This window comes from Alosa pseudoharengus, unplaced genomic scaffold (genome assembly GCF_046254945.1).
Source record: "Alosa pseudoharengus isolate Yale_2024_CS ecotype anadromous, Long Island Sound unplaced genomic scaffold, YU_APseudo_1.1 YU_APseudo_1.1_scf_1, whole genome shotgun sequence".
Lineage (NCBI taxonomy): Eukaryota > Metazoa > Chordata > Actinopteri > Clupeiformes > Clupeidae > Alosa > Alosa pseudoharengus.
Window position 1 is genome coordinate 1,963,797 of NW_027468564.1, and position 27,042 is coordinate 1,990,838.

General features: G+C 40.9%; 1 protein-coding gene across 1 annotated transcript; it reads left to right on the top strand.

The window, feature by feature from the left end:
* Nucleotides 1-6,950: 6,950 nt before the first annotated feature.
* Nucleotides 6,951-19,936, top strand: LOC143120016 (uncharacterized). The gene is made up of 4 exons (XM_076281347.1): nucleotides 6,951-7,114; nucleotides 7,259-7,529; nucleotides 17,309-17,584; nucleotides 17,693-19,936. Exons 2-4 carry the CDS (start codon nucleotides 7,298-7,300, stop codon nucleotides 18,976-18,978), a joined length of 1,794 nt encoding a protein of 597 aa, XP_076137462.1. The 5' UTR covers nucleotides 6,951-7,114; nucleotides 7,259-7,297; the 3' UTR covers nucleotides 18,979-19,936.
* The last annotated feature ends 7,106 nt before the right edge of the window (nucleotides 19,937-27,042 follow it).

Here is a 27,042-nt window from a genome sequence, read left to right on the forward strand (position 1 = left end):
CTTCCGAAGCATCCAACAAGCAGTATTGGAGCCATTATCTGCAAGTGGAAGGAACATCACTGCATCATCACTGGCCATGCACAGGATTTCCTTGCAAGATTTCTGACCAGGAAGTCAGAAGGATAGTCAAAAGAGTAGCCCAAGAGCCAAGGACCACTCGGAGAAAGCTCCAGAAAGACTTGATACAGTTGTTACAGAGAAAATCATAGGTAATGCACTCCACCGCCATGGCCTCTATGCACGCTCATCCCGCATGACTCTATTGCTGAAGAAAAACATGTGAAAGCTCGTTGAAAGTTTGCTACACAACATTTGGACAATCCTATGAAATACTGAGAGAATGTATTCTGGTCAGGCGAGAGCAAAATTGAACTTTTTGGATGTCATACTACACACCATATTTGGAGGAGAAATGGCACTGTGCATCACCCTAAAAATACCCTACCAACAGTGAGGTTTGGAGGTGGTGGCATCATGGTATGGGCTGTTTTTCATCTCATGGTACTAGCAGACTTCATACAGTTGAAGGAATGATGAATTGAGTCATTTTGGTCTGGGAGAATCTTGACCATCCACCAGGATGATGAGGATGAGACATGGCTAGACCTTCCAGCAGGACAATGATCCAAACCATTCAGCAAAGGAAACTCTCAATTGGTTTCAGAGAAAGGAAATCAAGGCCCTGACTTCAATCCAATTGAACAGTTTTGGAAGTAAACTAAAGATCAGGATTCACAAGAGGGACCCCTGGAATCTTCAATATTAAAGGACTATCTGTTGAAAAGAATGGGCCAAAATCACACCAGAATACTGTAACTGGTTAGTTTCGTCATACAGGAAATGCCTTGAAGCTGTCATTACGAATAAAGGCTTTTCCATTAAGTATTTAAGACATTTCAGCAGGCGTGTTCAATACTTTTTTCCTGTGTCATTCCACTTTATTACACATAACTCTACCTATGGACTTTAATGTTTGGATTTTTTTATATGGGTGGATTATATGAGTTAATACTAATGTCTGGTGAAAATTTCATGCATGTAGCCTCATTGGAAGTATACTTACTGAAAAAAATGTTGACGTGTTCAATACTTATTTTCCCCGCTGTAAATAACAGGGAGTAACAACACTTGACACACACAGGCACACGAGACAAAAACTCAAGACAAACAGAAACTTGTAAGTAGACTACGAGACACAGGATAATGGCGGCTACAGAGAGGGAGGGGTTTAGGTCTTGCAACACGATATTGCACTAATTCAATCTAATTAATCATCAATCAATAATTAATCATTAGCCAAATAAAATGGACGATATATTCAATTTTAATGTGTAAGAAACTATAAGAAAAAAGAGAGAGACAGAGATAAAAAGAGAGTATGTGTATAGGGTATAATATTAAAATACCATTTCATTTAACAAGTCTTCCCTGAATTCTAAAATGCATAAATATGTAGGCCTTCATGAGCTCATAATCATAGCACCTGAGCAACTAACCTCTTTAAGGTATAAAGAAAATAGATTAAGCTTAATAAGAGTAAATAAAACAGTAAATAAATATGGGCATTGCACATGTTGCATTACAATAAATAAAGAAATGATATGAAACAAAATAGATAACATGGAGAATCTATACTAAATCAGTGTAAGTTAATTATTTGACCAGCTGAACAGCCGCCGACCCAAGTATGGCGACAGTAGCGATCTGGTCTGATGTTGTGGTCTTGATTTTTATTTATTTATCAGGGCACTTGTTCCTTCAACTCAACTCAACTAGTAACATCACAAAAGAAAAAGCTAGAAACATCATATGGCAGCCGTGGCCCACTGGTTAGCACTCCGGACTTGTAACCGGAGGGTTGCCGGTTCGAGCCCCGACCAGTGGGCTGCGGCTGAAGTGCCCTTGAGCAAGTCACCTAACCCCTCACTGCTCCCTGAGCACCGCCGTTGTAGCAGGCAGCTCACTGCGCCGAGATTTGTGTGTGCTTCACCTCACTGTGTGCTGTTTGTGTTTCACTAATTCACCGATTGGGTTAAATGCAAATTTCCCTCACGGGATCAAAAAAGTATATATACTTAAGGCCCATTCACACCAAGAACGATAACTATAACGATAAAAGCATTCACACTGAACAATGATAAATAAAGTCTCTCCTTGTGTTAATAAATGTGACGGGTAAAATTCGATGGGTTCTGATTGGCTATTAGCATTTTATCGTTGTGAAAATCGCTCTGAAAGTGATCCCCAACGATATCGTTCTTCATGTTGTTATCGTTATAGTTTATGTGTGAACGTCGTCATTCATATTAACGAGAACGATATTTATTTATAGTTATCGTTATCGTTCTTGGTGTGAATGGGCCTTTATACATACTTACTTATATTTAATGGATAGATATGACAGGGTTTGAGTTAATTTTTGTATTGCTGGCTAATATTTCTCTGCCATTCTAAGTCTCTATGGTAACTCTTCCAGGTGCATCAGAATACCCACACGAAACACAACAGAAGATCCATGGACAGAATGATGAACTCAACCTGCAACTCAAAGGAAGGCTGCACCACTGCACAGTCTGCAGGAAGAGTTTCACGGCCCTATTGCAACTAAAGAAACACCAACAAAAACACCCTCTGAGTCTTGAGTAAAGGCAGAAAACTGATAAAAAGACTCATATATGTGTCCAATGTGGACAAGCTTTTTCACAAAGTTCTTAAGAACCATATTGTAATACACACCGGAGAGAAGCCTCATGTATGTGACCATTGTGGAAAAGCATTTTCACGAAGCCCACATCTTAAGACCCATATGCTAATACACACTGGTGAGAAGCCTCATCAATGTGTCCAGTGTGGAAAAGCCTTTAAGGGCTGTATTTTGGGCCACCAGCGCATGGCGTAATACTCGTTATTCACCCGCGGAAAGTTGAATTCGGTATTTTGCACGTTTATTTTTTAAGCATTGCGCCCAGGGGTGTGGCAATTAACAACCTAGGGAGGGACCTAGCGCATTGTCTAAAAATCGCTATCATACACCACCTAAACCTGGTCAGAAGTCAATGGCGAGTTGTTCATATGCTATTTTAAGAGCGCATGTCAACAGTCATATTGGCAGGTGCACGCACCATCCTTCTATCATTCATGAACGCACACCAGCGCACGTCCATGCAAAGCATTACAAATTGCACGATTACAATGGGAAACATAATTAGAATAAAGATATTCCGAAATACTGTACATCTCATAATACTCATAATGAGTAGTTATTCACCATCATTTGCAAATTGGTAATGACGGTTAAAAGTGATTAGGGGAGAGGCGAGAGACATGTATGGAGCACAGCTGAAGATGCACTGTCACGAGATATAAGCAACTCCTCTGCAGGATAAATGTTGTTTTATTCAGTCATTTGAGCAACATTAGGGTAAGTGTTGCTTTTTCCAGCCTATGTTTTCGATGGTAACCCAGTCTCAGTCAAACGTAAATAGTGACTCCTTGGTGAAGTTAGTTTCACTTTGCCAATGAGTTCAAATAATAGACGAGTGCAAATGCGTGAAGGCTATGCTAGGTTTTAGTAAAGCATGGTTTAAGAATGACTATTCCATACGGTCTCGCAAGCAGCCTCCTTCAAATGCACCGTTGAATGCCAAAATACCGATGCATTTATTTGACATATTGCGCGTTGCACCGTTAAAGGGAATGACAGATGTCATTCTCATTGGTTTAAAATGATGTTACGCCCCAAACACACCCATATGACTGATTAAAAGACCTAGGAACACCTTGTTACGCATTCGCTCCACTTTTGAGAACGAAACCCCTCCCAATGTGAACTGGACATCCTACTAAATTTGAATAGACTTTTGACGAGTGACGATGCACTTTAGAATGTCATGATAGGGCCCCAAATTGTCCTCCGATCTTAAACGGCACATACTCATACACTCTGGAAAGAAGCCTCATAAATGTACCCAGTGTGGAAAGGCTTGTAGAACGACCTTAGATCTTACACGCCACATGTTTATACACACTAGAGAAAAGCCTTATAAATGTTCCCATTGTGGAAAAGCATTTGCATGCAGTTCAAATCTTAAGAGCCATATGCGAATACACACTGGAGAGAAGCCTCACAAATGTGGCCATTGTGGAAAAGCATTTTCTGTAAGTTCGAATCTTAAGAGCCATATGCAATCACACACTAGTGAGAAGCCTCATATATGTAACCATTGTGAAGAAGCTTTTTTTCTCATTTCAGAACTTAAAACCCACATGCTAATACACACTGGGGGGAAGCCTCATCAATGTGCCCAGTGTGGAAAAGATTGTAGAACGCCCTCAGATCTTACACGCCACATGTTTACACACACTGGAGAGAAGCCTCATATATGTGCCCATTGTGGAAAAGGTTGTAGAACGCCCTCAGATCTTACACGCCACATGTTTACACACACTGGAGAGAAGCCTCATATGTGCCCATTGTGGAAAAGCATTTTCGCTAAGTTCGAATCTTAAGCGGCATATGCTAATACACACTGGAGAGAAGCCTCATCAATGTGACCATTGTGGAAAAGCTTTTGTGCTAAGTTCGGATCTTAAATGTCACATGCTAATACACACTGGAGAGAAGCCTAAGAAATGTGTCCAGTGTGGAAAAGCTTTTAGAATGGCCTCAGATCTTAAAGCGGCATGGCTTCATTCATTACCACACGTAACTATGGCAATAACAAGCACAGGCAGGATTCACACGCATTCAACACGCTGTGGGCAGTGTAGCTCAATTTGAGGGGGTGTCATATCAATGGCATTGCACCCCAGGGTCTTTCTCTGCTAGCCTGGGTTTTCCCATGCTGCCTTACGCGCGCGATTTTATTCACGCTGCTAGGCAGCCTGGATTCCATGGAGCAAATTTTCGCCTCAGTTAGGGGACCAATCACAGAGGGAGGGCAGCAAGACGATGATGACACACCGAAGCCGTTATGAGCTAGACGCATTTGATAGACATTCGTAGCGCCCAATAAACGGCTCTGGGCATTCGTAAACCACGTTTCAAATACGAGAAAATGAATGTCTAGTTCCCAGACCCCATCTCAATGAGATGAGGTCTGACGTTAGCCAGGCTATTTCTCTGCATGAAAACATATCAAATAAGCCATGGAGACTGTCACAAGGGAGCGCATTGAAGATTTGTTCCAGAAAAAAAAGGAGTATACTTTGTTGTTTATGGCAGTTTGGCAGTAAGTTAGTAAGACGGTAAAAACAAAGTGCAATTTTTTTCTGGAACAAATCTTCAGTGGGCTCCCTCATTTCATTTGATAATCGACTTATACAGACTTTTCTTCAAGATGAGCCGCCCGGTAGGGGGACAGTTGATAAATCTTCTTAACAGTCTTCTCTAATAAACTCTGGGTTCGCTAACTACGTTGTTGGTGCTTTGTTTTATGTGTAGGGACCCTGAGCAAGCTACTGACTGTGTTTGGTGCTTTTTTAAACAATATTACTGGTTAAAAAATGCTATCTGGGAAGCGTTTGGCTCACCGCCCTTAGCTGATCCACTGTTTGTGAATTGGGGCTATAGCATACTGGGCTCTGTAGTGATTGATCAACAAAAAATACTGTATCCACAGCTTATTAGTTGTGTTTTTATGCAGGAAAAGATCCTGGGATCAATTTCGCTGGTGTTACACAGTGTTAGGCAGTATTGTTTTTTGTATGAAGACACTTACCTAGCACTTTCTCGTAAAATCATTTGACTGAATTTAATCAGAGTTTGACTTATTTTAAAATGTCTTATGTGTGCAGCTTGTTTTAAAGTTACAGTGTTTGAATGCTTATGATTACAGACTATACAATGTTTGTTGATAAAATTATGCACATATTAAATATTCACAATTCACTAAAAACACAACATAAACTGTTCTCTGATTGGTCATTGGTGGGATAGAGCATAGTGGTTAAGGAGCTCTGTTGGCATGCTGTAGCCACAAAAGTTGTGGTTTCGATTCCCAGCTGTCAACGTTGTGCCCTTGATTGAGGCACCTACATTATAGGATTATAATTCAATAGATATATTACATTACATTTAGAAGACACTTCTTGACCAAAGTGACATACATATGTCAGCTATATTACAAGGGATCACATTGTCCCCGGAGCAACTTGGGGTTAAGTGCCTTGCTCAAGGGCACAACGGTGGAGGCCGGGAATTGAACCGACAACTTTTGACAAAACTCTTTGGTGTTGCTTTAATAGGATTATAATTCAATAGATACCATCATGAGCTGGGAGAACTCAAACAAATCTATTAGCAAATTTGCTCTTTAAGTCTGCCCTGAAAGGAGCCCATTGATGTCAGTTTCCAATCACAAAAAACCCAGGATCAGGTCTAATCAATGTATCATCAATATCTCGATATACAGTACAGGCCAAACGTTTGAACACACATGGTTGAACACACATTTGAATGCGTTTTCTTTATTTTCATGACCATTTACATTGTAGATTCTCACTGAAGGCATAAAAACTATGAATGAATGCAAAGTTATTTGGCCCACAGATGAATATTTGTCAAGTTATGGCTTGTTGAATGGGCTGTGTCTAAACGTTTGGCCTGTACTGTAAGTAATTTAAGTGAGTCAGTTAGGCCTACTTTGGATTGAAAATCAAAGTGGCTTATCCGGTTGTCCCTTAGCTACTATACTGCAGGTAGGCTGAGTCAGGTTTGGGTGTCCAGCTGAAGATTTTCATAATTGTAATTGCCTGCAATCTGAAGTGAAGATATGTCACCTGGGCCTTGACACTTTTTATAGGCTAACATTCTTTTTTATGATTGGACATACACACAAACTAAACCAGGAAGCTTATTTTCCAGATTCCTGGAAAGTTCAACTCCGCTCCAGGCGGTGGCACTAATGCATAGTTTTGTGGTTGGTTTGTGAACCACGAGGAACTCAAATGTATAGGCAACCTTTCCAGAGCCGATTCACACAAAACTGTTGCAGGCGTTCGCGGGTTAAACCGTAAACCGTAAAACACCGACTGTATGAGAAAGGGATAAACCATAAACCATCCAAATAACACAAGGCATTCCGCGGTGCAGCGAACTTGGACGTTACTTGAGGTAAGCTACATTAGACACAACAGTAGCCTAGGTTTAGCATCACTTTTTCCAAATGCCTCTCCTTGGTGAAATGTTGTCTGTTGCCTTCTATTCGTTTCTCAAATTAAAACATAATTTAAAAAAACATTCCATTTTTGTGTGTAGAAAACTTTGGTAGCGATCAACTGTCATCCCCTTGGGAACATGGATCTCGGCGTGCCGTTGAGCTCTGTCTGCAGAGTAATGGTGAAAGAAGATTTAAAGGACGAAGGAAATGGTCATGTGATTGCATGTCCAGCTGAAGAAAAGCCCTTTGCAGAGCTTCACTGTAAAACTGAAACAGACGAGTCCAACGTTACTTACCCCGAAACACCACGGACAAGAGTGGATATTGAAGTGAATGAAAGGGAGAAGGAGAGCGATCATCTGCTGGAAAGTAAGTCCTTTCAAACTCAGACACCAGTTCCATGTCGGTACTCATTTTTCAAAACCTAAACGGGATTTTATTTCAGAAACCTGTTAAAAAAAGTAGGGTAAGACACATTTTTATCGCCGCCGAGGAACGTGTGAGACGCGAATAGGCAGTTGTGCATGGGGGTGCGTCCATCGGATGGAGCTGCCATGCAATCCTAGGACTTTTTCCTTTTCTAATGTTAATGTCAGATGGGTAACTAGCGGTCACTGATTCATACAAATGGGAGCTCATGATTTTAATCATTAACTCTCAGAACCCAGAGCAGTTTATGCAGTTTGCATTACTTACTATGTTTTAATTACTTTACAGAGGCGTAGCTGTGTAGTATATATTTTTTTTCTCTGTACAACCTAGGCAATATGATGCAATTCATTTCCACATGACTTAACGAAATCCATGAGTGTGTCGTGAGTTAGTTGGGTTATAGAGGCGTATGTGTAGTATTCTTTTTTTTTTCTATGCACAACCTAGGAAATATCCCAGATAGCAAGGGCCTGGCGGACCACTGGCATTTTGCTCATCGGTGGCAGTCTGCTGCCGGGTTGCAGACAAATTGCCCAATATTTTGCCACTTCCGGTCTAAAATCTTTTTCATTTGTTCAGTTATACTCCATATATCATTTTAATAACTTTTCTTAATATTCATGACAAGTTAAATTTGGGATGAGAGATGGTGGTCCAACGGCGGTATACCACCAGGGGTCCGCTATCTGCCAATCTGATTTTGCTATCTGATATGATGCAGAGTGGACAGAGTTGGGTTTCTAGAGGCATATGTGTAGTATTCTTTTTTTTCTAGGCAATGTGATGCAATTCATTTCATTCATTTGACTCAATTATAGCATTATAATTGTTATAGCATTACAATTGTCAGAAAAGGACTAGTATAAAAACTAGTGTTTTTCTAAGTTCAGTAGTCACACTACAGTTACTAACAGTGTGTAAGCAAAGATTACTTTATGGAATCCTCCTCCTCTAGCCGTGAAGATGCATGTTGCCGTGGTGTGCTCTACCAAAGTCCTTTTCGGCAAGTCCCTCTGCGTGTGCAGGGCTTCCCGACACCAACCTTGGTCCAGCGGCGAGATCACACCACATGATTGGCACATGTATTCACATGTCTACTTCTTTTGGCGCCGAAGGGGAGGGATATGTGTAGACAACTGCCATATTGCCGTCACAAACTAACCTCACACATTTCTATGGAGGATTTGGAGGATCGATGGAGTGCTGTCTCCTCATTAGAAAGTCTCTGGCTTTACCCTGTCATGAGCAGGGTGCGTGGAGTCAGGCCGCCTCCTACAGCACTGCCCCGGATACGCCCCTGTCTTCTTGGCTTTAGATGATAGTACTTTTTTGCTTTCATGCCGTTTATAAGAGCTAAAAATAAAACACTAAATATTCACCTGTATAAAAAAAAATCTTCAAAATCTCACGTTAGCGACTAGCGAGTGCATTCTTAATTACGTTAAACTGCATTGCTCATATAAATGTGTAAAAGTATATTTTTTGGGCTTTTTGCCTTTATTTGGGCTGGACAGTGAAGAGTGACGGGAAGTAAGTAAGTTGGAGAGAGAGAGATGGAGTGGGAATCATGATGACCGCAGGTCGGATTCGAACCTGGGTCCCCGTGGGCACTCGGACCCGTATATGGTACGGGCGCTGTAGCCTGCTGCACCACAGCGCCCCGGGCGACAAGAACATGTGCAAATATCGGAGTATTTGTTAGCTTAATACTGAGTGGGAGAGCGGGAAACGGCACAATTAATTAATTAAAACAAATCATTACAATTATTACAAATCAAGAGCCTTTTCCCAAAATTGTCTTTAGATATTTGTACTGGACCCTGCTCAATCTGTTATTAAGAAGGCTCTGCTTCTCCTCATCAATGTCGGGAATGTTGCATTTATCAGGGTCATAGGCTGCAGAGCTTGTCTGACACAGTGAGTGAAAGACTGTAGAAAACCTGCTGCCTATCATTCTATGTCTGTGTGGTGACTCTTCTAGGTATATAAGAACACCTACACAAAACATGTTAAGTCTCTATGGTAACTCTTCATTCTAATTCTAAGTCTCTATGGTAACTCTTCTAGGTATATCAGAACACCCACACGAAACACAACAGAAGATCCATGGACAGAATGATGAACTTAACCTACAACTCAATGGAAGGCTGTACTACTGCACAGTCTTAAACAAGAGTTCCGTCGTCCTGACGGAACTCAAACACCAACAAAAACATCTTCTTAGAGTTGAGCAAAAGCAAAACAGAGTGACAAATCCTGTCTATATTGACCACAGTTATGGGGCTGTTGAGAGTCCTATGCGAACTCACACAGATGAGAAGCATCTTCAGTGTGCCCAGTGTGGAAGAAGTTTTTCATACAGTTCATCTCTTAGGGACCACATGCTAATACACACCGGAGAGAAGCCTCAATTATGTGCCCAGTGTGGAAAAACATTTAGATGTTATTCAGCTCTTATGAGACACATGCTTACACATACTGGAGAGAAGCCTTATAAATGTGTCCAGTGTGGGAAAGCCTTTCCAATAAATTCAGTTCTTAAGGACCATTTGCAAATACACAGTGGAGAGAAGCCTCATAAATGTAACCAGTGTGGAAAAACGTTTTCATTAAGAGCATTTCTTCAGCGTCATTTGCGAATACACACTGGAGAGAAGCCTCATAAATGTGCCCTGTGTGGGAAAGCGTTTGTCACTTCTTCATGTCTTAAACGCCACATGCGTACACACACTGGAGAGAGAACACTGCAAAAATAGCCATCAAAAAGACAACGTAAGAGTACGTTCATCTCGCAGCATCTCGCAGCTGCCGGTGTTCGTTTTACATTATAATCCTATGGAGTAGACCATGTTTTTAAAAAAAGTCGCCGCCTCCTACAGCACTGACTGCAACCGTTTTTTTTTCTGCAGCTCAGAAGTTGAGAAATATTCAACTTCTAGCGGAAAAACGCCATACTTCCTGCTGTCTTTTTTACAGCTGACCAATCACAAGCGGATTACCCAGACCTGTGGTTTCCCATTATCCTGGAAAATCTAGACCCTGATAATCTAGAAAGATAGATTAAGGGTCTGGCAAAGAATAATGTCCAAGCATCTACAATAGACACCCCTGCTCTTAATCTTCGTCAAACTCGTTACTTAATCAAACTCCCTGATATGAAGAACCATCCGCTCAGATCACCAATCATGACGTTCAATCATAACTTCATTAATCTTAGAAGTACTTCGTCTCTTACAGACATTTTAAAAGCACCAGCAAACTGTTCAAGCACTGAATAAAGAGTATTAAATGTTTGAAGTGGAATATTAGTGTTCTAGCCTGGAAAATCCAATGTAATGTAATGTAATGCAATGTAATGGCCCAACTCGAGGGGCGGCAACAAGCATGCATTTAAAAATCTCACTGCACGCAATTGGATAACACTAGACCATGTTTACTCTGAATTATTTTGGACTTCGACGCAATCGGATAACCCTACGACCAATGTGTACTGTCCTCCAACGTTGCAGCGCTGTCTTCATCAGTTTAGCTGGTTTCCCGGAATATTGGGGTAAAAGTAACGTGCATCGTTGCTCTTTGCCAGAATGTCTCACAGAGACAATTCCATTGTGCTCTCGCGAGAACTCTGGATTTCCAGGGTAGTTTCGCATGACAACAAGTACAAAATGGAGAAGGTAACAAACACTGGTTGAGAGACTCGTTTTAGTGTCTGAGTATAGGGAATTGTTTGACATGACCTCACAACTTAATATACCAAAAGCAATAGCCAACCCCATTTTTTTCTTTCGCGATATTTTGTATCCACACGTAATGTTAGTCACTTTGCCTATCGCAAAAAAAACGCTTCCGGCTGCTTTTTGGAACAAGAAAGCTGGCAGATTTTTTTCAAACTGAAAAAGCGGTCTGCATAACTTTTTTGCCAGAAAAAGAAGAAGTCTGAACATACCCTGAAAAAGGGATTATGATCCACTCCAAAATTCCGAGGTGTAACGACCGCTCCACTGTACATCATAAGATACTTTAAGGTCCGTTTACACAGACATTTGTCTTGCGTTACAGCTTAGCAATCAGCATAGAAAGACATCAAAAGAAATTGCATTCAAGATCATAAAATCATTCACGCCACATGTAACCGATGTAGTCTACACAAAGGCACTGTCCATTAGACTAGGAGTTACCCTCCTCTGTTGATTGAGTAATGAATGACACAGAGTCTGGGAGGAAACAGTGTTTGTATTTATTTCTCATACAGCTGGGCATCCTAAAGCGTCTTCCAGATGGCAGGAGCTGGTACTCCTTATGTAATGGGAGGGATCCAGTGCAATGTTGTCTGCCAGCCTGAGAGTGAGTTTAGCATGACATGATTACCACCTTGCACTTGCATTATTTTCCCGTTACCCAGACACCATGTCATCCATTATCTTGCTTATTAAGGTTTTTAATGTGATGTATTAGGTTCTATAATGCTTTGTTTACTGCCGCCTTGTAGGCAAGAGACGTGTTGAACCCATTGAACATCGTTGTCTGCAGTTGCCTCTCGGTAGGCTACATCTCTGTATTTCATTAATGTCAACATCTCAGACATCAATAAAGGTGATGATGAAACGTTGTCCCATTGTTCATTATTTGATAGCCTGTCACGGGAACATTATTTCATTAAAATTGCCCCTGATTTTAGTGTTGATCTATAGGCTATGGGAGAACTACGGTGGCGCATTGCATTCACATAACAAAAAAAAAAATTTCAGGTTATCTCATAATTATGAGATAGTATCTAATAATTATGACATATTATCTCATAATTACGAGATAATTATCTTGTAATTACGAGATAGCGTATTTATGATTTATGACACATTTCCAATTCTGCCCCCACTTGTGTGTGGCAATGACATGGTCTAGATATTAGAGATAGACAACAGCTTCCCAAGAGAAAGTCTGAAGCTGATGTTCCTTTCAAACCTTTACTTTGGATTAAACTAAGCAGACCAACAGAGTACATCTCAGTTATTTCCTTCGATGTTTTGTTTAAGAGCAATCATGTAGACTAGCATTTCAAGTTACAGAATAGAAACTAATGTGTTCGCTTATGGCTAATGTATATGCAAAATCCCATAGAGATGCTAACGGTTAGCATAATCAATAAAAGTAGATATTTAGAGCCAACTTCAGTCCATTTACGAAAGGGTTACATAAGAAGAGTTCTTTGTTTACGACTATTTTCTCTCAATATAATAGGTGTAGGAAAAATTTGACTGTTTAACTCATCAATGCCACTTGAACAAGTAGCCTAGCTGCACAAAATAAACAATAGGCTTGCGTGTGACAACGTGGATGGAGGTAGCCCTATGCATAGTAGTACCTCCACCTACTGGTAGGACTGTCAACGTGCAACATTGTATTGCCTTTGGGCAAAGAGTAGCCTATAGAAGCTTCTATACTCTTTGCTTTGGGGTTGTTGGCGATTTGACAGGCTTATGTTTCATGCCACTTAAAGACATGTTAATCTCTCAAAGTACGAAAGTCATTCAAAGCAGGAAATCAGTAGGAAATATGTGCTTGCTTTTATTGAAAGGCTGTTTAGATCCTCAGCACCGATCCTATCCTTATCTCATAATTATGAGATAATTATCTCGTAATTATGAGATAATATGTCATAATTATGAGATACTATCTCGTAATTATGAGAACCTGATTTTTTTTTTTTTGTGATGTGAATGCAATGCGCCACCGTAGAGAACTGGCAAAGTTGTAGCCTAACTTTTTTCTCTGTTCAAAACTCGGTTTACACGAAGATGATAGACTCTTAGAAGCTGAGAAATTTGGCAAAGGAGAAAGAAGACTTATATTCTATATATATAATATTATTATATAATATGTCTTTTCTCTGAAAGTTGACATAGTATTAAACAATAAGTTATAGTTTATTAAGAATTTAATTCAATAGGGACAGGTTTTGATAGGCCTACGCTCTTGACACAGACTTTTAAACATTAGTAGGCCTTATAGCCAGCGTCAGTCAGCATCATGTAGCGTTAAAATCATGAATCCTGTAACATATTATAACACTGACAACTGTAACTTATAATAAACCAGAAAAAGTCAGAGTGTGAGATTTATTGTATGAAACGATTAGCCATTGCTAGCTCACAACAGACTTTAATATGCTAACGTTATTATGTCAGTCATAATATGGACTCTAAAACGGGTAATGATCGTTCATAAACTGCTTATTTCTTACATGTCTGAACCATTAAGTTCAACTGCTGTTTGAGGTTGCTGTGTTAAGTTCAGTTGCGTGTGATCGCGACACCATTCATAATTGATCAGGGGCTGGTTTCCTGAAGCCTTCTTAACGCTACGTAGTTCTTAACCTCTTCCTTAGCTTTATCTTTACATTTTTACGCATGTCCTGAAAGGTACTTTGCCACAAATGTCTTTCGTACGTCATTCGTTGGTAAGAGTGGTCTGGACCACTCTTAGAACTCTCTTAGCTGCACCTTAGCAATGTTTCGGCTGTCGATGCTAGTCGCCGTCACTGTAACTTACAGCAATCTTTAGAAATATCTATTGTGCATACAACTCATATGGAATATTACTGTTTTTGTTTGCCAATGATTTTATGTAAGTAGGCTAATTAAGAAAATAGTTTCTGTTAATGTTTTCACACAAATAATGAAATCTGCACGCATTTGAAAATGATTAAAAGCTTTATTCTCTTATTTCTTGCTTTTCCCCGCATCATCTTCTACAATGTCTAATGTGGGGGATTGCTTTTATGTTTAATGTTAACCAACGGCACAAAATACTGAATTAAATTAGGGCTGCTGGTCAATCAGCTGTGATTAAAAAACAATGAAATACTATTATTCAAAGAAGTTGGAGAAACGGGAATCCATGCATTTCCACAGAATTATTTTTGGAATCTGATCCCTTATCATACCTGTTCATTCGTATTCGTCGCTCGACTTATTGTGACTAAATTCGAGATGGAGGCGAACAGTAAACTTCCTGAAGGTACTGTCTGTATAAATTGTCTTGTAAATAAACTACCAGTGCTTTTTCAAAGTTCTCAATGTCTCGTCAAATCAGTTTATTTTGCCATATGAGACGGGAGTTAGCCTACTGACCTGCAAGACATGACACTCCTGTTAACTTGAAACAGAGGGACAGAAGATGGGAATAGCATGTGATTGATGAGCATGAATTTCACAAAACAAATTAGAACAAACTGTTCCAGTAAAATATATTCTTGTCATGCTTAAATGTTTTTACACTTTTACAGACATTTACATTGATAGTCTGGCGTTAAAATTTATCTGCCTCGGGAGTGCACTGTGGAGTGGGTAAGACTGTTTTTAGTGGCAGGCTAACACATACTGTTGACTTGCGCTAGCCTAGCACCTGCGAACTATGCAACTAGAAGGACTGGATGAAACGTGTTGAAAACGGTCTCCACTGATCAATATCATACTTGCTAACTTGGAAATGAGGTCCTATGTCCAAAATCCTGAACCATCCCTTTAACATATGTCTACTTTAGCTCAATTACCAGTGATATAGACATCATTTATGTTTCAAATTTGCCATTTACTTCTGTGAGATCATATGATCATTTTTGTTGTTTGTGAGAAAACAAGGAAATTCCATTATAAAAAAGGTAAAACATAGAAACAAGATTTTTGATCATTATTGTTCCTTATTTCTTAGAACTTGAAAGTGCTTGAAATGTAGAGACACACACATACAGGTGCACAGAGACACACACACACACACACACACACACAGCAGGCCCAGTTAGGAGGGGGACACAGTTAAGGTACATATACACTGCAGAAAGTGATATCTTACCAATTGTTATAATCTTACAGTGGGGAGAATAAGTATTTGAACCCACGCTAAAGTTGACTAAAAAGGAATATAAAATCATCTGTTAGAAATTGATCTTAATGCCTTAATTGAAAAAATGAGTAAAAATACAACCTTTAAGGACACCAATTTTCTTAGTGAATGAAGAATGTATCGTAAATAAATAAATGTTCTTTGTTAAATTACAGGGGTAATAAGTATTTGACTCCTATGTAAAATTCCCATAGAGGCAGGCAGATTTTTTATTTTTAAAGGCCACTTATTTCATGGATCCAGGATACTATGCATCCTGATAAAAGTTCCCTTGGCCTTTGGAATTAAAATAGCCCCACATCATCACACACCCTTCACCATACCTAGAGATTGGCATGGTGTGTTTTTCAGTTAGCCTATTAGCTGGTTTGATTTGCATTGAACTCAATGAGCATCAAACCAGTAGTAAAATATTGTGATCAACATTGTCAAATGCTGCACTACGGTCCAGTAGCACTAGCACTGATGTTTTACCTGAATCTGTGTTGAGGCATATGTCATTGTAAACCTTAATGAGAGCAGTTTCAGTGCTGTGATTTGCCCAAAAACTAGACTGAAAGTAATCATAATACCCAAGTGGTTAGTTGATTAAAGATCACTTTTTAAACAGTTTTAAATATATAAATCATATAGATTTTAATGTAAAAGTTCCCCTACAAAAGTACATATGGAAGCTTTCTTTGTTTGTACCCCTTCCCCCTTCTTCCCCCACCTTTCACACCACCCCCATCTCCCCTCCTTTCTGGAGTGTCTGCAACCAGAGACTTTCTCAAAAGACACTCAAAAAATCCTCCATAGAAATGCATGGGGTTAGTTTGGCAGTTGTCTACACATATCCCGCCCCTTCTGCGTCAACGTCGACATGTGAATACATTGTGCGAATCATGTGTTGTGATCTCACCGCTGGAGCAAGGTTGGTGCCGTGAAGGCTTGCGCACATAGCCTGGCGGGCCAACCTATATCATTGAAATGTATAGTCTGGAATCGAACCATTCACCTCGCTTGATCCAAGGGGCGGGCAGAGAATTGTCTTTCAAACTGCCTGGGCATGCAATAGGCCAGCACTACGACCATATCCGTATCCGGTCGGCAAAACGGCAAATACATCCTTCTTCGAAAGGAATGACTTAAGTGCATTGTGTTGCTCAACTTTCAAAGAAAAGCACAAGTCCAACTCCTCCAAAGTTGACGCCAATGCCGATTCAAACAACCGATCTTCTTTGCCATAGCCACCTTCCTTGTTGTTCACCGTCGCAGGACTATCGTTATCCTGTTAAGCCCGCCTTAAAACTTTCTAACAAAATAGAGCACTGTGATTGGATGACGTCCACCGCGTCAGCAAATAGAAATCCCTATGGTTTGATACTAGACATACAGGCTGAGCAAATTAATTTGCCGCCGCTAGGGTGCGTCTAGATTTCTAGGCTATTGCGCACACACATTTCTGCCGAAATAGATGCCTGATAAGTGCCAAAAAAGCATTACAATATGGCCACAGAGTGAAGGGACTTGCCTAAAAGGACTTTGCTGCAACTGCTTCTATGGCCACGCCCAATTGATATTATTCTAATTTGGATCACAAAAGCTCCTGCCACTGATTGGTTAGATTAACCTATTGGGTCAGAGAGAAGAGGCATTAAACACCATTGAGTGGTCAGATTTCTGAACTCAGATGTTTAAAGGTAGGCATGGGGATGCTCTAAACGTATGCACCATATCTATATTTAACCAACAGTACAGCTATTTTTTGCACCTTTTTGCTTTTTATTCCTTCAATTCATGTCATTTTTGACTGGATTTGTTTTACTACACAGAACTGGAGTCTGAAACGTCAGGATTTACTGAATCGACACTGCTGCCCATGCCAGTGAAGGAGATAAAAGAAGAAGAGTTTGATGATTTCCTTCAAGAGTACATGTTTGCAGACCAGGAAGTAAAAGGAAACCTTGGACTGGATTATGACTGCAAGACTGAAACACACATATCACCAACCTTCAACTGCAAAGAAGAACAGTCTCCAGTGATGGAAATTAAACAAAAGGAGGAATCTGTTTTAAAAGAAGATTGCCAGAAAGACTCTTTCTGTAAAGGTAAGTGACTAATTACTTGTTTTTTAAACACAAACATTTTCACAATGATATTAATTATAATTGTTTCAAAATGTTTTTTCTTACTTCTCCTGCAAATCTTCAACACAGGTGAGATGAGACATATTGGGGAAAAGGTACATTATTTTACGAGGAGTGGAAAAGCCTCCTCGAAGACAATTCAACACAAGTCTCACATGACGATCCACACAGGAGAAAAGACGTATCAGTGCTCTGTCTGTGGAAAGACCTTAAGACGAAAAGATAATCTCAAGGCACACCAGAGGATCCACACAGGAGAAAAGTCACATCAGTGCACTACATGTGGGAAGAGTTTCAGGACTAAATCAAAGGTCACCGTCCATCAGCGCACTCATACAGGAGAAAAGCCACATCAGTGCTCTGACTGCGGAAAGGCCTTTACTCAAAGGTCTTATCTAACGCGACACCAGATGGTTCACACAGGAGAAAAGCCGTATCAGTGCTCTGACTGTGGCAAGTCCTTTAGTCAAAAAGCATGCCTACAGGCACACCAGAGGATCCACACAGGAGAAAAGCCGTTTCAGTGCACTACATGTGGGATGAGTTTCAGGACTAGGACAAAGGTCACCATCCATCAGCGCATTCATACAGGAGAAAAGCCACATCAGTGCTCTGACTGTGGTAAGTCCTTTAATCATAACGCTGGTCTGCAGGAACACCAGAGGATCCACACAGGAGAAAAGCCGTTTCAGTGCACTACATGTGGAATGAGTTTCAGGACTAGGCAATTGGTGACTAAGCATAAGCGCATGCATGCAGGAGAAAAGCTGTACCAGTGCTCTGACTATGGAGAGGCCTTTAGTCAAAGGTTTAGTCTAAATGAACACCAGAATACCCACACAGGAGAAAAGCTGTATCAATGCCCTGACTGTGGAAAGGCCTTTATTTATAGGTCCGATCTAAAGGCACACCAGAGAATCCATTCAGGAGAAAAGCCGTATCAGTGCTCTGACTGTGGAAAGGCCTTTAGGAATAGGTCCCATCTAAAGGCACACCAGAGGATCCACACAGGAGAAAAGCCGTATCAATGTACTACATGTGGGAAGAGTTTCAAAACTAGGAGCGATGTGAACACTCATCAGAAAATCCACACAGGAGAAAAGCCGTATCGGTGCTCTGACTGTGGAAAGGCCTTTAGTCAAAGGTCCCATCTAAAGATACACCAGAGGATCCACACAGGAGAAAAGCCGTATCAGTGTTCTACATGTGGGAAGAGTTTCAAAACTAGGACCGAGATGACCATTCATCAGCGCACGCACACAGGAGAAAAGCCGTGTCGGTGCTCTACCTGTGGAAAGGCCTTAAGGAATGGATACAATCTAAAGAAACACCAGAGGATCCACATGTCATTTTAGTGCTCTGATGTGGAAAGGCCTTCAGTCAAATGTGAGTCCTATGGGAACACCAAAGGATTCACAGAGGAGAATGTTGAACTTTGACCGCGGCACGCTTTAAGTCATTGCTATTTTGCGCTGAGCCCAGCAGCAAGCACAACAAAAATCTTTGGGACGTCACTTCATTCAAGAGCAACCTGCGCAATGTGTTAGGCCCTTAATGCAATGTGTTAGGCCCTTAATGCAATGTGTTAGGCCCTTAATGCAATGTGTTAGGCCCTTAATGTTACGATTCCTGTTTCTTCCTTCTTTTCTTCATTGGACAGAACTCCGCTGAACTGAGAGTCACCCCGTGTTGGGTGAAGCAAAAAACCCGACCAAATCGGGGGTCTGTCCTCGATGCCAGCGCTTCGAAATTAGCTATAACGCTAACCTTGGGGGCACGCTATTTAACCGCGTTTGGGGCCTCTAAACACAATCAGAAAACCATTCCAAGACCCACGGATCATGAGTTGGTTCCTTACGAGACACCACCATGTTTAATTAACTCAAATAATGTGGTGTAACATTACAAACTTTGTGTTTTTGCGTGGATCACTCACCTCAGATGGCCCCTTTGACAGATCCAGCCCATTGCAGAGCCGACAGCCACTATAGCTACAGAGACAAAGACTTTTTCCTTGGTGTTTTGATTTGTTTGCAAAAAGAAACGCTCGAGCAGTGCAGTCGTAGAGCTGCACTGTAAACCTGTAAAAGTCTATTAATGACTTCCAAGCTGTTCAGCCGAACAAAATAAAAAAAAATCTACCAAAGTTTTATTAATCTCATATTAAGATAAAAAAGAACTATTTTGTGTTGTTTTAGTATGAAGACATTTATCTATGTAGCACTCTCATTTTGACCTACCTGAGCAAATCAGATTAGCCAAGTCAAGTCAGTTTCCCTCTTTTAAAAACCTCCTCAAAACACATTTATGAAAGCCCATCCCATACTTGATAATTGATTTCTTTACTTGTATTGTTTTATTTGTTTTTCTTTAAACCTTTCTGACGCATTGTTATTACTTTGCACATCTAATTGTTTTATTTCATTTTGGAAATTCGTTTTTTTACTCTATGTTTGATGTTATTGTCTTTGCACAGCACTTTGTAACAAGCAATTGCTCTGTCGCTAGCTTAGCGAACTTTTAGAGTTCAACACGGTTTTAAACTCGCCGTTGACACAAGAAGGCCTTTTGTCAAAGTGTGTCAGTCCGGGGATTTCTTTTTTTTAATTCTAGTTGCTAATCACACCATTTAACGTGACTTGAGAGGGACAGGATTCAGGAACTAAAGACGGGCCCATCTTCTGTCCGACTCGCATCACGTTAACCCATTAACGCATTAAACCACGTGTCCCTGCTTGAACATACCGGTAGTTCACGTTGACAATGGAGAAAACGCTTAGCTTCGTTTATGACAGAAATGAAGTTTTGTTAGCCTAGAAATCTAGAAGCACCCTAGCGGCAGCAAATTTAATTTGCTGCCCGAGCTAGTCTAGCAACTCTCCGTTGGCTTGCAAGCTGGAAAAATTAAACTTCGATAAGGCCAATCACATTGTGTATAGGGTCGTTAGGCGGGCTTAACATAATGATTGGTGGCAGAGTTGAAACGGTTCGGCGTGAATTCCCTGCTACTGCTAACAAAGAAGATGGAGTTTGCTGTTGGCGAACAGCGAGACACGAGTTAAGCTTTTTTAAGTTGGCAAAAGTTTGAACTAGCCAACTAGCTCCGCTGGTGGAAAAACGCATGGGACTCATGAGTTGTAGCGCTATCCTATTGTGTGCAGAGAGAATTTGAAAGACAACCGACTCGGACCCTCAGACTAAGCACTGTGAATCCCCAGACCCTACATTTTAATGTTGGTCTGGCTCGTCAGGCTAAAGTTTTGTGCCAGCATGTTGTAGAAACAACCCACAACACTGCCTTTATTTAGTGCAAATCTCCTTTACTTTCTTTGGTTAGGCTATAGTCCGCGATTCACATTACTAGGCTTTCACCGCAAGTGCATACAAAATGTTTTTGGCCAAGTTTTGCTTTAATCCAATTTAATCCACCATTTATCATGGGAGTGTCATCATGCCACTGTAGCAACACCACCACCCCAGATGAGGGGCGCCACCCCAGCAAGACAACACCCCCCCCCCCCCCCAGACAAAAACATGTCAAAACACCTCTTCATCCTTGTACTGCTGGAAAACCATCTGTTTATTTATTTTTCTGAACTGGTTAATGTTTTCACATCGCTTTAACTCCACATTCAAACCGTTCTATAGACTTACCCCACAAATTGAAATACTAAAACCTCTCATAGTTATTCTGTTACTGAACTTTTTTAACTTTAATTTTTCCCTTCATAATGATCATAATGCCCCTCTTGTATGTTGAACAGTTGCTGAATATTCCCTGAAAGCTTGTTACTTTTTGCCTTATGCATTATTTGTACAGTTTGGATTATATAATATCAGTGAATTTCAAACATTTTGACTGTAGAAATAGTGAATGAATATGGTCCAGATATCCAACCTTGTGAATGATGCGTACTGCCCTTTTGTGTAGAACAGTAAATGTCTTTTTGTGAATTTAGTTGAGTCAAACTTTCCTATAGGACGGAAGCACCACTTTTAAGATTGACCGTATTGTTGTTTTCGGGTCGAATTGTGGTCCAAATTACTCCAAGATAACTGGTGTGAGACTGCAGCTTTATTCACGATACCGGGAACATGTTACCCACATGAAATGTCAAAGTAACAAGCCCACCTATCCAGGGTTCTAAATTAACATCTGCCAACCCGCCAAATGCGGGTTGCAATTCATTTTGGCGGGAGTTAATAAGAAGCCTAACGGTGTCATAATAACTAAGGCCCAAATTAAATATCACTTGACAACGCGCAGCCTGAGGGCACGTCTGATAATGCTATACCCTGACAAGCTAGGTATGGTAAACAGTCCGAGGGTGAGAAACCGCAGCTAAAGTAGGCAAAAATGAGCCTACCAGGTTTTTGCCTCCCTCCTCTATGTCCGGTACTTTTGTCACTTGTCTGATAGGCATAGTCATGGAATCGCTGGCTAGGGAATCGCTAGGGAAAAATAATTCAGGAAATGTTTGCTAATTTGGCGTGATCTAACAGCCATACAATTAAGTGGTCGTGGTATGAACATTCATTCAGCACTAAAAATTCTAATATAATTCAATTAATAAAAATAATAATGAATGAAATTCAAATGGGATTATGGAGAAAGGTTGACAGCTCTATCAGGCACTACTATTTTCATGAGATCATTTGTATCTCTATTTTTAACTCTAAGAAGGCTCGACACAACATGACATTTTGCTTTTTATAGAAAATAGCTGTGTTTTAAGTATCTTTCATCTGTACTTTTATTCCCAATTTGTTATACTTAGGCATAAACGTTGCTACTATACTTGAAGTGTATTATATTACAATTAATTTCAAGTGCATAACATCAACAGATTACAAATCTAATTTCAGAAAGGGAACTTTTACAAGCGAATTACAAAAATACATAATTCAAGCAAAGGACATATAACGTTAATAATGACACAGGAACACAATTACACATCACCACACTGTGCCATAGCTGCCGGAGGGGAAAACAACACACTCACAAGAAAGATGGTTCACTAATTCAAAAGCAGATATTGCACAGCACCAGCAAACAGCCTTTAACTTCAACGAACAACATCTAACTCTAATTATTAGATATGGCCTTGTAGCTCTCATTGTTGCACTTCTTCCATAAAAGTGCACAGATTCCGGTCACCTCTGTGGGGAATCGCTCCCTCACCGCATCTGTGAAAACAGGAAAGAGACATGGGCATGAATTCATGAAATAATATTGAAATACAATCATTGATGATAATGGATTTGTCAATTAATCACGACAATGGATTTACATTCATAATTATGTCATTACTGTACCCATAATTGCGTTGTTTTTTTCTGGCTCAAGCTGCTCCTTCAGCTCGCCCTTTTTCCCTTTCCCTGTGAGGGTTGCCTTAGCCAAAGTTTCCCTCCCAAACACCAACGTGGGCAGTTCCTGTGTGAAGAGGGACATCCTCCTCCCACTCAGCCTTTGACAGAGACGTTTTGGGACTTGCACTGATGAGTTGCCCAATGATATCTGTGAAAACACACAAGCAGATTAAGATAAAAGGTACGTTACAAACACTTCTCTATAGGGCAGGTTGGCACGTGTCTTGGCTTCAAGTGTTTTAACACAATCAGTAATTCCAGCATCTTTTAAGATTTTTTTGTATGCTTATTGCACCCAATCATAACAAAGATTTGGCAAATAAGGCAGAAATTCTACACAGCAGACAATTAAAAGTTAGTTGGTATTGTTTTTGCTATAAAGAGACTTACATAGATCATTTTGATTTTTACGAGATTTACTTATTTCTGGCAGCCAAATTTGTGTGGCAGGACTAAGCCACTAATCCAATTCGGAACCTATTTAATTTCCCCAAGCAATCTACTGGGTTCCCCACAACAGGTCACTCAAATGAATGGATGGGGCAAGAGATGCAGGCTTCCTCAAATACATGAATTGTATTAAGTACACACAGACAGGTAAAAACACAGCATAGTTAAAAGGAACTCACAGAATCAGTATGACAGCAGCAAATGAGCCTCCATAGGCAAAAGTTGGAATTTACCAGTACTGGAAGCCAGTACTGATTACATGTCCCACAAATAAAACTAACATAAGTTTAAACAAAACTCACACACTCTCACTTCAACCACTCTTCAATCACACACATACACAGACTCACCCAGACAACAAACACATCGCAAGCAACAAGCACACTGTTCGCCCAGCAGTAGACAAGCGGTAGCCTATGAGCAACGAGAGGTAGTAGCAGGCCCAGTCAGTGGTGCGGCCGAGACCAATTATCCCAGCCCGGTAAGCGAACAGCGAGGACGGCCAGCCTGAAGTTTCTGACCGGCACTAAGCAGAGCGGCGAAGTGAAGGCACTAAGCAGAGCGGCGAAGTGAAGGCACTAAGCAGAGTGGCGAAGTGAAGGCACTAAGCAGAGCGGCGAAGTGAAGGCAGCAAAGCAGCAGCCGACCAACTCCCTGTGTGTGTGTGTGTGTGTCACTACCACATTGTGTACAGGTCAGCCTACTGTGTGTGTGTGTGTGTGTCACTACCACATTGTGTACAGGTCAGCCTACTGTGTGTGTGTGTGTCACTACCACATTGTGTACAGGCGATGCGTTTCGACACAACCCGGAAGTGCTCCTCCAATGGGACACCCTTTACCACGGGAGGGTGAAACAAATCACCCAGCCGAGTTCCCACTGTTGGGGATCCTTGATGAACTTCCTCAAAAGACGGCCAGACTACACGTCACAAAGGTGAGCTGCAGCCTTGTTCAAGCCCACAACACTGCTGCTTTTAAAGGGCATGCGTGTTCTTTAAAGGGCATGCGTGTTCTTTAAAAGGCATGCGTGTTCTTTAAAGGGCATGCGTGTTCTTTAAAGGGCATGCGTGTTCTTTAAAAGGCATGCGTCATGCGTGTTCTTTAAAAGGCATGCGTATTCTTTAAAGGGCATGCGTGTTCTTTAAAGGGCATGTGTGTTCTTTAAAAGGCATGCGTGTTCTTTAAAAGGCATGCGTGTTCTTTAAAAGGCATGCGTGTTTCTGAATGGTGAACACCTGATGGATAAATTGGTGCGCCTCCCCCAATTTTGTCTCAATTTGGTCTTGCCCTGTCACATTTGCTTGTTTGCATAATGATAATCAAACTCCTAAATGAAGTCAAATGATTCTACAATAAAAGCCCTAGGTTAGTCTTTCATACTGAAAACAATACCTAACTACATATTCTAGATACATAACTAGATTTTTTTGTTTCACTTTTGAAAATAAATACTTGGTTTTATAAGCCGTTTCTACAGTGTATTCACATTTATTGCATATTACAACCCGCAAATGAAAAAATATATTACAATCCCTGAATTTGCATGAATTGGTGAACATGCAAGATCATAAAATCCTGGGGGGCCTGCACAAATGGGTTTAAGGTTTCAGTCATACCATCCCTTCACTGCCAGTGTCACTGCTAGTCAGGGCCGGATTAACAATTAGGGCAACTAGGGCACGGGACCAGTAAGGGGCCCTGGGCACAGTCAAAATATTACTTTCGTTTACGCAGTACTCACTTCCCTAATCATATGCAGATTGTGCAACCCGTTCTATCAAAATATTATGTTAAATCACATCAAAAACAGTGTCTGTAAATGCCGCCTGCCGTCAGTCAATGAATGAGGACGAGCTATCACGTTGAAACATTTCATAACATCCAGACTAGGCTATACTCGTCATGTCGAGATGTCATTTTAGCTAACGTGGTTAGCGTTTTATAGGACACAATTGAGCAGTTAGTCCACACTTCATCAACCATGAAACAACATGAAATCTACTTCTGTCAAAAATTTTGAGAGGGAGAGACACTAAATTAAGTTTTGAGTGTAGCGCAGTAAGCACACGCATAATTTAGTGGCTTTATGCACAGCAAGGGCATTGGTGTTTGTTAATGCCTGGTACAGATTACAATCTAATGCGGACAAAGCTTATATGCTAAGAATATGACACACGTTTTGACCAGAGACGAAACTAAAGGTGATGATATCTATCTCCTGTTACTGGATCAGTATTTAAGACAGGAGGTGAGGGTGCCACCCACATCGCCAGACAGACTCTCTAACCCCAGTAGGTTACAGCAGCTTTGAGAACCATGGGCTGCTAAGAAAGATTCTGTTGTAGTTTCTAGATGATAGTCTACACATACAAAATTAATTTCTGTCAATTAACCCATTCGTGCTGGATGTTGCATGACGCAACATTGACCCTCCCGCTGGATGCTGCGTAGCGCAACATTGACCCTCCCGCTGGATGCTGCATAGCGCAGCATGCTTTTTATTTCATGTTTCTAGGTGCTACAGAGGCTTAGATATTAAATTTTGGTAGACGTTGACAATGTTTTCAGAAAACACTCAGGAAATAAGGTTATTTAGTCTAGAATGCCATAGGATTCTATAGGCGTTTTTAGCAGGCATTTTAGGAGTAAATGGGTTAAACCTCTTATCAGTGCTGATTATTTATGGGTATCCTCATTTATTGTGATGTCCAAATTCCATGATAGTGTTTGTTTCACGCAGTGTGTGGTTTGGATGAGCCGGACCGTGCAGCTTGCCTGTCTTCAGCTTAAAGTTGCTGTCCAAAATTGTGTCGTTCAGGGAGCAGTGAGGGGTTAGGTGCCTTGCTCAAGGGCACTTCAGCCGTGGATGTGGGCATAGGAGAGCAGTGCTCAACCACTTTCCCCATGTCTTAAATTCACTTAATGAGCTCATTGACAATGGCTACAGGTGTATAGGAGGGTCCAGGTGGTGGCAGAGATTATCCTGGCATCATTAGCATACATATTATGCACCCACCCATCTTTCAGAGCCATTACAGTTTCCTCATACCCTGGAAATCCAGAGTTCTCACGAGAGCACAATTTGAATTGTGCCCGCAAGATACTCTGGCCACGAGCAATGATCCAAATTTCTTCTATCTCTCGAGCGAGAGGGACCAATCAAATCGGTGTAGGCGGGACAAAGGCGAGCTGCACTGATGACGACAGTGCTGCGACGTCCGGAATCATCTAGAAAACATTGCAAGATGGCTACCGATGAACACCAGTTGTTTGAAACGGCTTTGGCCGCTACAATAAAGGATTTAGATTTGGCTTTTCAACTAAAAGAGGAGCAGAAAATCGCCCTCAAATCGTTCCTTTGCAAGAACTGGATACGTCACACCGTGAATTGTTGTGATTGGTCGTAGCGTTATCCAACTGCGTGCAGTGAGAGTTTCAAATGCATGCTTGGTGCCGCCCCTCAAATTGGGCCATTTTCATTACTCGTGGCCAGACCCTTAATCTGAAAGATTCCAGGGTCTGGTTTCCCAGGCTAGTTTCCTCATACATCTCAATAAAAACGTCAGGCACTGCCCCTAGCCGCTGAGACTCCTGAGG